Raw genomic sequence first — 11,260 nt, forward strand, 5'->3', positions numbered from 1 at the left:
TATGTAGTTGATGTTTTGAGAAATAAAATTGTAACTCTTATACCATGACACTATTTGTGTATAAGGGCTGAGGTTGATTTGTGTCAACTTCAGTCAGAGAAGAAATATTAGGGTCAAATTTTCATAATGGCAAAAGCAGAAAGATTTAACTGAATTTGCAAAAAAAAATACAATTTTATTTAATTTTTATGAACTTAGATCAAAAATCATTAAAAAATTGACTTATGACTAAACAATAGGATTTGCAAAAATTGAATAATAAGGTTATGTTTATGATCATTTACTTTTCAAAATAACAATCTACTTATTTATTTATTTTTATATTTAGTTTGAATTTAAAAATAACATTTTCATTTAAAAATTAGTGAGTACATTTATATCAAACACACCATAAAAGAAGGAGGCAGAAGATAAGGAATTGAAGCAGTACAATCCCTGATACATACAGAAAGCTAACAATTTAAAATCTATGCCCATCAGTAATAACCCCATGCCCCTTCCTTCCCCTCTAACCCCTCTGCCTTATCTAGAGTTCGTCTATTCCTCCCATGCTCCTGCTCCCTATCCCACTATGAATAAACCTCCTTATATCAAAGAAAACATTTGGAATTTGCTTTTTTGGGATTGGATAACTTCACTTAGCATTATCTTCTCTAACTCCACCCATTTACCTGCAAATGCGATGATTATATTCTCTTTTATTGCTGAGTAATATTCCATTGTGTATATATGCTACATTTAAAATGACAATTTATTTTGACATCATTTTAAATTTCCTCCTGCACAAGGAAGCTGGGCAGTTATCATCATTACTTTTTTAAATTAACTGTTACAAACCCTGGTTAACTAAGTTAAAAATATATGTGAGACACTATTAAAACTGAGATTAAAATGTATCTTTTAAAGTGATGAAATACAGACCAATCCCTGCCCTCCCTAACATACTCTGATATAAGATTCACATCAGATGGACAGCTCTTTTTCCAATTTGGTTGAATATATCTAGTGATATTTTTATGATGAATGAGAGCACCACAAATGTATTTGAATATGTATCTTTAGTTCACATTCACTTTTCTTTTTTACCTATTAATATGCCAGAGTTCTGAGCATGGCCATGCCAAATAAAACATCAATTAGAAATTATTCTGTGAGTTACAGATGACGTAGCATTGCAAGCTCTGATATTCTTCTTTATGCTGATCACATATTTATTGAGTTTAAATGAAAATATGACCATGATTATATTAACACTACCAAAAGTTCATTTTAAGACTCCTATGCATTTGTTTCTAGGGAATTGCTCTTTCATAGAAATTTTGTTTACAACAATGTGCATTCCTAGATTTCTGACCAGCATTGTTACTGGGGACACAATCATTTTCTAATTCTTGCCTGGCACAGGTTGTTGTTTTTATTTATTTAATTCCTTATGAGATCAGCAGAAGTTTTTCTTCTGTCTGACATGCCCTATGATCACTATGTGGCAATGTGTAAACTTCAACACCTATTATGAACATGAAATCTTCAACTGTCTTAAAACCAGCTCCTGGCTGACCAGTTTTATCATTATGTCTGCTTAGTGATCTTGGGCCTCCAATTGAATCTCTGTGCCTCCAACACTATTGACCACTCCATTTGGAACTTTTTCTCCTTTGCTACTGATTGCTTGCACCAACACGAAGTTTCTAAAGTTCATGACATTTTCCTTAGCAGTAGTCACACTCATGGCAATTTTAGCATTGTGGATTCTCTCCTACACACTCATTCTTGATATTTCTGAAGATTCCCTCCTTCTGCAAAGGAAAAATGCCTTTTTCACTTGTTCTTCTCATAGGATTGTGTTTTATATCATTTATGGACTTTGCATTATTATGTATGTAAAAACTTATACAATTATGGAGGACAGTGGTGAATGAGTAGCAGCCAGATTATATTGGCTCCTCTGCCTTTGAATTGAATCAATAGTTGTGCAGCTCCATCAAGGAACAGGAGAGCAGACTGTATTCCACCTCAGTGCAGCAGCAATCAGCAGAAGCACAAAAATAATGAATTTTTAGAAAATAAGGGAGTTGCAGGGGCGAGGTGAGTCTGAGTAACAGTCTACAAGCGCACCTGGACTGTGGCTACTCAGAGGGAATGGGGAACTCCCTTTCTGAGTACTTGGAGGGAGTGAAAATATCATAAAGGTCTCAAGAATTAAAGACCACACCATCACACAACATGCATCTTGCAATTTTGAGTACAGAACCACGAACCCACAAGATATGGAAACAGATCTGTACTGGGGAGCTGATCTGCACTCCCTGCTTAAGACAGTGAGAACTGGGACGAGGATCCATATGAAAAGGGACATGATTGTTTGCATGCAGGATCAGTGATCTTCACCCACTTTTCAATCTTCTATCTGTTTTCAAATCCTATTTCAAACATCCCCAAGATCTGCCAGTCTGAAGCTATGCTCATCTCTTTTTCCTTCCTCCCTTTTTTCCCCGTCTTATTCTATCTCACTTGAATGCTGGGTCCAAATCTGGTAATCAGTCCTGATGGAGAACAGGAAAGAGAGAGATAACTAGATTGAAATGGAACAAATTACATTATATTTATTTATGAATATGTCAAAATGAACATCACAAATATGTAAACTATAACATATAAATACAAAATAAATTTAAGTAGAAAAAAGAGCCTAAAGGAAATATATTACAAATGCTGCAGGATCTGACCTCTTTTCCAAAGCTTTCACTTCTGAAATAGAGTCAGGAACCTTGTGTATGAGTTTCAAATGATCTGTAAATACATATTTAGAACCTTAAAAAAACACATGTATAAATTTTTACAATGTCTGTGATTGGAGAACCTGGGTGTTCTACAATATGGCCACCAAGTCATCTTGTGGGTTCAGTCCTTATCCTGAGGCCTCAACTGGGGATCATGGGCTCACTTCCAAGAATACTCAGGTTGTTGCCACCATCACATTTATCGTGGCTTGGGAATTCCTGGAAACTGTTTCTTCTGAGACAGCAGTGGAAAGACACCGGAGATCAACTAAGCTGGCAAGAGTTTTAGATAGCATAATCACAATAGTGACAGCTCATCATCTTTAGCATATTGTGTTGGTTAGAAGCGAGGAATAGCCTTAACATTGGTGAAAAAGAGGCTATGAAAGGGCATGAACACGGTGATCATGAATCCTGCCTTAAAGTTTACTTGCCACATCTCATAAAGGAAATATTGTTCTTCATGTCTAGTGTAAAAAGCAAAAATAATAATAATAACTTATTGCCTAAAACATACTAAATATAACATTTACGAAATCTTAGAAACAGAGGGAAGAGGAGGATTAGAAGATGGGAGTACAGAGTGAGGCAGCCATTCCCCATCCTTGACAACATAGAAAAGAGGCAGTGAAGGGACAGCTGGTTTGATAGGTGGTTGCAGAATAAATCCTGTAAGACCCAATATTACAAAGTATGAGACCTGGAGAGATGCTGAGGGCCATAGCCAAGTAGAAATGACACATGGCATTTTTGGTTGAAAGGTGACACCAGCAAGCCATTGAGATGATAATGATTATGTTAATATGTGCATTCAATTGGATATTAGACCCCTGCTGTCAGCCTTGGCCTGCTACTTTGGAGCTCTTATGGGACTCCCAGAGAGTTCCCATTGGTTAGGGAAGTGCAGTAGGAGGGATTTCCACAGCAGGGATTTCCTGGTGGTGTGGTGTGTCCCTGGAGAAGGCCATGTGCGTGGCGTTCGCAGGAGTTTTGGAAATAAAGTTTGTTCCTGCTTGAGTGGCTCGTGATTTTGTGCCCAGCCAGACTGCAGCAGAGAGACCTGATATTGGTTACTGAAGTAGAAAATAGAGTTCTTTAACCCAATCCCAGACCAGGATGGGGAAGAGGGGAGCAACAGAAAGAGAAAAAGAGAGCAGAAAAGGACAAAAACTCACCCCTTTAACAACCACTGGGAACACAAATAGACTAAAATAAGCTTGACAGGAGAAACCACATCTTCTGCAGGGTCTTGCTAAGTTGCTTAGGGCCTCAGTACATTGCAGAGGTTGCCTTTGAACTTGAGGGTCCTGCCTCAGCATCCCAAGTCACTGGGATTACAAGAGTACAACACCTCCCCTGGCTCAGATCAGGCACTTTAAACAAATCTTGAAGAGAAAGGTGAGTTGGGCTCTGTAGCCATTTTGTGGATCCCACAGCTGAACACATACCCTTTAAATTAACACAGCATCTTGCCACCTCCAGTAAGCAACAGACTAAACCAGAGGGACCTGCATATCTAGAAAGAACTTGTTGAGGGATCACTGCTAGCTAAAATAGCTGAATACCCTCTTTCTCATCAAGAGCAAGGAGAGCGGTGTAGAGAAGACCCACTCTACGAAGTTTAAGCCTACTACAGTACTCCATACATCCTCCTCAGGAATCATAGAGGAAGGCACCCACAACTGTGGACACCCAGAATTTTCTGTGCAGGAAGTGAGAGCTCATATCCAGGGGAGAAAGCAGTTTGAGCACAAACAGAGGAAATAGAAGCTGTCAGGATCATTACACAGGCTGATCATTACACAGGAGGCCTGGCCAGGAAGTTGCCCAAGCCCTAAGAAGGAACTACTCTTCTGATGGCAGCAGCAGCCTGCATGAGGCCTATCCCAGAAGGAAAATGCCTGGAAATCCAGTGGCAAAGAGGGAAGTCATTGGACCATGGCAGCAGTCAGCAGAAGGCCATGAGGAGAAATTGCCTGAACCCCAGGAAGCTTAAAGTGCAGGTGTCTGGATTATGACCATAGGCATTGGGAGGTCAATCAAGGTGGAAAGTCGTCCGAGTTCAATGCAGTGGAGAACAATGGCACCCAGACTGACCCATGGCCAGAGATGGTGAGTGTTTAGGCACTGTTTGAACACCTCCTGGATGCTACCTCAGTTACAGTCAACAGGGGAAGTGAAGCCTGCCATTCACAACCTGGGCAGTGGAAGCTAGAACCCAGTTGAATCAGCTGAATCTTTTTACTCAGTGTTAAGGACAGTACCCCAGTGACCTGTGCCAGCCATAGGAAATGCTTCTGAACCACAAATCACCCACACAGAATCCACAATCATGGGACCTCTGCTTGTACACTGCCATCAGGCCCTTCACCACCTTGAAAAGGATCCTGAAGAGGAAAACAAGTACAGGATGCTTTATGGCAATCACAGCCCTAGCCCAGAGCCCAGCATCTTGAACTTCTGAACACATAAAAACAACCAACAGGCATGACATGACACCTTCTGTCAGTCACAGGTTCCTGAGCCGCCAAACCAAAATCAGATGGTGGGAGAGCCATAGCAACTTAGGGAGTGTCTCCTGTGACCCAGCTCCTCTGGAGGGATCCAAAAGCAAGAATGATGGACATCTTCCAAATGTTCCAAATCCTAATAAAATTCAAGCCATTTTCAATGAGAATTTTCTTCATGTTGCCATGTTTACTATAAATAACACTAACTTCAACTTAATCATATATATTAATACATATTACTCTCTGTCTGGAGCGTTAGTTGTTACCCTAATAACTGACATTGTACCTTCAACACATTTCCATGTATTTTTTCTAATGATTTAAAGCATTAATTAGAATTGTTCTATGCTTTCCCACCCCTGGTTTATTCTTGCTCCTCTTACTCCTAGTCTTTGTCCAACATTACCTACTATTATCTATTATATTACTGCATCAATCCCACCCCATCTGTATTTTTCTTTTTTCAACTTGGTGTGTATTATTCTTTCCCACTTTTTTTCTCTTTTTTTCTCTCATTTGCTCAGTCTTTCTCTTTTCCCCTTTCAGCCCCAGTATAATGCTATAGAAAATTTTCTATATTTAAAAAATAACGATTGGGAGTTCATAACCCACTTGAATCAAACTGTGAAATATGATGTATTAAGAACTATGTAATGTTTTGAACGACCAACAATAAAAAAAATAACGTAAAATCAGCATTATGTAAAAATGCAGAGAAAAAATGTTTATAGCACCACAATTAACAATAACAAGCTGTGGAACCAACCTGGGAGCCCTTCAATAGATGAATGGGGAATGAAAATGTCGTACACATATACATTGGCGCATTACTCAGGTATAAAGAAGAATGAAATGATGCCATTTGCTGATCAGTGGAAGCTCAATAGAGGCAATCATGCTAAGTGAAATGAGCCAGACCCAGAAAGTCAAAGGTCAAATATTATCTCTGATATGCAGAAACCAGTCCAAAATAAGGGGAAAACGAAAAAGCAAAGAAAATGAGGGGTTCCATCCCGAGAGAAGAAAGATAAATCATTAGAAGACGGAATTGAGGAAGAGAGAGGAAGAACAGGTAAGGGAAGAAGAGTGGGACAAACTGACCTATTTTTCTTAAGAACGTAGAGGAGAATGTACTAGAGTGAATCTCACCATAATGCATATCCACAAGACAATAATATATGGAAAAACTATAAGTAAATGGCAGAAAACTCAGTAGAGGAAAGGGAACAGGGGGAGTGAGGAGAAGAGGCAAAGGGGATATAGTGGGGATTGAATTAGAGCAAATTATATTCCATGCTTTCATACATGTCAAAGTGAATCCTGGTGTTATGTATAACTAAAGAAAACCAATTAAAAAACACGAGGAGGGGTGTGGTTAGAGAAAGTGCGTCACTGGAAGCATGAATTTGGAATTTATATTTTGTCCTCAATGCCTGGGGATGATTGATAGATAGATAGATAGATAGATCTATTGATCTTTTTGTTTGCCATGAAGTTGTCAGCTCCCCGCATCTTTATGCCATGATGCTCCATCGCACCTCAGACCAACTGCAATGGAACCAACCATCCATGGTCTGAACCTATGAAGCAGTCATCCAAAATAAATATCCTATCATATTCATTGGTCAGAGCAATGAAATCATAACTAACAATATTCTATGGCCTCTCCTCTTTCTATTTCCTGCTTTTTTACATGTTCCCATGAAGTGGTATTATATCAAAATATCTTTATTTATTTATAATAAATAAATACATATTGTTTGGCAGGTATTTGTTTCAGGTTGAAAGAAAAGAATATGAACAATATGAAGTCCAAGGAAAGTCAAGACTGTCATTTCTTTCTTGTTGTGGCTAGCATTGTACACTTTTCTGTTATTTAATATAGAGGAAAAAATACAATTTCTAAAAGTGCCTAATTAAAATTACTCAGCTTTTCTTTAGGGTGCTGTCATCAGTGCCATGCTCTCCAGAGACAGTTTAATTCTTCCCTGCAACAAGAATCCCCTGTGTCTGTTTGGAGGAGGGATAAAAGTAGATAAAACTAGCTTATTTATTTAAGAAAGAATATTTATAAAACCAAGTTTTCTAACTGGAAGGTGAGCAAAGCAATAAAAAATATAGCCCATCTTTATTTAAACCATAGTTACTGAGAGCCAAGTAAAATGTATTTCAGGTTTCTTAGCTCCTAGGGTCAGGACTTTGTTCTTTTTAAAGAAATTTTGGGACACAAGATATGTCTTGGATCATACAACCTTGGAATATTCCTTTACTATTAATCATCTCAACAATTTTATTTCATATGCATAATAGCTTACCTCCTTTCCATTGTTATTGCTCATTGATTCTCATTCACGAAATGAAACCTCTCTTAGTTTCAGTTGATTCACAAACAAAATATACACCTTTATCAAGTCTATTTATCTGTAAGTATTTCCCCAAATACCTAAAGAATTTCATTGTTTTCTTTCCTACTTTCTCAACCACCCTTTTTATCTCTCCCCTTATCCCTTCCTATATTCTTTCCTTCCTTCTTTCCTTTCTTCCATCTCTCTCTCTCTCTCATAGCTTTTCTTTTTTTTAAAAGAGGGGGGGAGAGAGAGAGAGAGAGAGAGAGAGAGAGAGAGAGAGAGAGAGAGAGAGAGAGAGAGAGAGAATTTTAATTTTTTTAAAGTTTTTGGAGGGCACAATATCTTTGTTGGTATGTGGTGCGGAGGATCCAACCCTGGCCGCACGCATGTCGGGTGAGCGTGCTACTGCTTGAGCCACATCCCCAGCTTTTCTACATTCCATGAAAGCATGATCTCTGGCTCTGAAATCCTTCCTTGTAACTAGTTCTAAACTGTCCATTTTTCTACTGCCATCTCCAATTCCAAACTCATACTTCTACTCGTAAATAATAAGTTGATACACTTTTACTCAATGACAATTTTGTAAAGCTACCTGAGGAACTCACTTTCAGACTTAACATGAATTGATTACTTGGGACTGCCCTTAAAGCCTCTGCCACCGCCCAGAATACCAGATTTCTCAAGAGGTCACAAGCTCCTTCCTAGACTATAAACAGCAGAACTTCTTGAATTGGTTGCTCAGGTCTGGTTATAGGATCTTCTGCCAGTACTTGAGGCCATGTCCCAATCCCATTAGGGCCTCTGTGATGTTAGCAATGTGTTTTTAGTGGAGCATTCCTACAAGCAGGTTCACTGTATATAGCAAACATCATCAGCCCAAATTCCACCAATATGCTACATAAGTTTGTCATTATGCAAGAAAATCAGAGGTAGGCACAGATTGAGAAGTGTATATAAAGATCTGAAAGCAGAGCATCCAACATTGTCACTGAAGGAAAAGTAACCTAGCATTTGGGATTCAGCATTAAACTGCTACCATGTGGGATTATCTCAATATAAGTGAATTTTTAAATTTCTTGCTTCATTTATTTTTTTCTCCTTTCTAATAATTGTATAACCTACATCACTTAACTTTGGCCCTCAGAAACTCATCTATACAGTGATAAATTATTATTGAATTCAAAAGGAAAAATTTTAATATATTGTAAAATTCTGAGTTTGCTTCTTTTTATTTTAAAGAGAGAGAGAGAGAAGAGAGATAATTTTTTAATATTTATTTTTCAGTTTTTGTAGGACACAACATCTTTATTTTATTTTTATGTGGTGCTGAGGATCAAACCCAGGGCCCCACACATGCCAGGGGAGCACCTTATGGCTTGAGCCACATCCCCAGCCCCCTGAGTTTTCTTCCGATTATTATGTAAATAATACTGAGTTTGCTTCCTATTATTATGTAAATAATACTTTTCCTTGTCGTGATTCATTTGTGAAATTATTAATTCTCCATGCCAGTAAGAATGATACTGAGTATCATGGAAAATTAAGAAACACACTTAAAATATTCAGATATTCAGAACATGTGCTCATTGGAACAGTATTTTAACAACAAATATTTTATATTTTAAGATGTTTTACTTAGTTTTTAGACACACATGGTCAGATATTTAAAGGAAAGTAGTGCACATTTGACAACATAATTTTCTTATGCAGATGCAGTTATTAAACCTATGAAGAGACTAGCTTGATATTAAATGGATGAAGATGTACACTGCAGGTAACAGACATAGATTATTTGGTTGTGGTTTATGTATGCTTTCCAAATTTATGCATCTTCTTTTTCAAATATTTTTTTTTTTGATTGTGGATGAACACAGTACCTTTGTTTATTTATTTTTGTGTGGTGCTAATAATCCAACCCAGTGCTCTACCACTGAGCTACAACCTCAGTCCCCAAATTTAGTGTATCTTGATGGTTAATTTATTGTTTCTTTACAGGCCTTTTATGTTTTCTGACTCATCAAAAGTGATAAAAAGTCTGTCCTAAACTTATTAAAGAATTGGTTTTTATTTGCATCTTTAGACCTGGAAGAAAGGAACAATAGGACATGAAAAATCATACATCTGCAACTGAGTTCATTCTTCTGGGATTAACAGATGACCCAAAACTCAATCTTTTCATTTTTCTCTTTCTACTTTTCACCTACATACTGAGCATTACTGGAAACTTAACAATTATTACCCTCACTCTGGTAGACTTGCACCTAAAATCACCCATGTATTTCTTCCTCAGAAATTTCTCTTTCCTAGAAATCTCATTCACCACAGTTACTATTCCTAGATACCTGGTCAGCATCATAACAGAGGATAAGACAATTTCCTACAATTCTTGCATGACCCAGGTGTTTTTCTTCATATTGCTTAGTGCAACAGAATTTTTCCTTTTGACTGTGATGTCCTATGACCATTATGTGGCTATCTGCAAGCCTCTGCACTACACAACAATAATGAACAGCGGGGTCTGCACCCTGCTTGTCCTTGGTTCTTGGCTGACCGGCTTTCTCATCATCTTTCCACCTGTGATCATGGGACTACAACTGGATTTCTGTGACTCCAACATCATTGACCACTTCACCTGTGACACCTCTCCTTTGCTCCTGATCTCCTGCACAGACACATTCCTCCTAGAGCTCTTGGCATTTCTCCTGGCAATATTAACTCTCATTACAACCTTAACATTAGTGATTCTGTCCTATGTGTTCATCATTAAGACAATTCTGAGGATCCCCTCTGCTGAGCAAAGGAAAAAGGCCTTTTCCACTTGCTCCTCACACATGATTGTTGTCTCCATTTCTTATGGAAGCTGCATTTTCATATATGTCAAAACTTCAGCCAAAAAAGGAGAAGCATTGACCAAGGGCATAGCTGTGCTCAATACCTCTGTTGCCCTAATGTTAAATCCCTTTATTTACTCCTTAAGGAACCAGCAGGTAAAACAATCTTTTAAGAACTTTCTCAAAAAATGCTGGTCAAGTAAATTTTAATCATAAAGAAATGTAGTGCCTGAGTATAAATAGAACCTGATATCTAATACAGTACTAGTATTCTTCCATTTGTCCATTGTCTTCAAAATCAACTTGTTTTTCCAAAATGTTTTGTTCCTCAGGTTTCTCATTTTGATCTTCATTGGCACAGCCACCATTTTACATTTATGTGTGCTGCAAATCTCAGCATGTGTTAATGTCACAAAATGAGAATGAGAGAATGATATTTAGTATTAATGCTAGAATTTTAAGTGTCCTTGAAGAACTTTCTTTGAGAGTACCAAGCCAAAGCAAAATAAATGTTATTTCAAGCAACCTTGAAAATTATTTTTCCAAGTGCATAAGGTTTTTTTTTTTGTGAGTTAGTGTCTTTGTGCACATTTATATTTCTCCTTGTGTCTTCTATTGTTTTTGCATCATAAATATCGTTCCTAAGGTATCAATACATAGGTGTTATATCTTCATGATGCATTTTGTCTTTTATTGTCATAAAGCATGTTGCTTCATGTTTTTTGACTTTCATTTCAAGATTATTAAAGGATTATCTTGTTATTTCTGGAAGACCCCTGCTATCTCAACAT

The 11,260-nt window shown here is 37.6% G+C and overlaps 1 protein-coding gene across 1 annotated transcript; it reads left to right on the plus strand.

Moving 5' to 3' along the window:
* The first annotated feature begins 9,743 nt into the window (after positions 1–9,743).
* On the plus strand, positions 9,744–10,679 carry LOC113176430 (olfactory receptor 6C76-like). The gene has a single exon (XM_026380907.1). The coding sequence runs from the start codon at positions 9,744–9,746 to the stop codon at positions 10,677–10,679; it is 936 nt and encodes a 311-aa protein (XP_026236692.1).
* Positions 10,680–11,260: the final 581 nt, after the last annotated feature.

Source organism: Urocitellus parryii, chromosome 5 (assembly GCF_045843805.1).
Source record: "Urocitellus parryii isolate mUroPar1 chromosome 5, mUroPar1.hap1, whole genome shotgun sequence".
NCBI classification, from domain to species: Eukaryota; Metazoa; Chordata; class Mammalia; order Rodentia; family Sciuridae; genus Urocitellus; species Urocitellus parryii.

Excerpts from the sequence above, each read along its gene's own strand:
- LOC113176430 (XM_026380907.1), top strand. The coding sequence starts at position 9,744 with ATGAAAAATCATACATCTGCAACTGAGTTCATTCTTCTGGGATTAACA.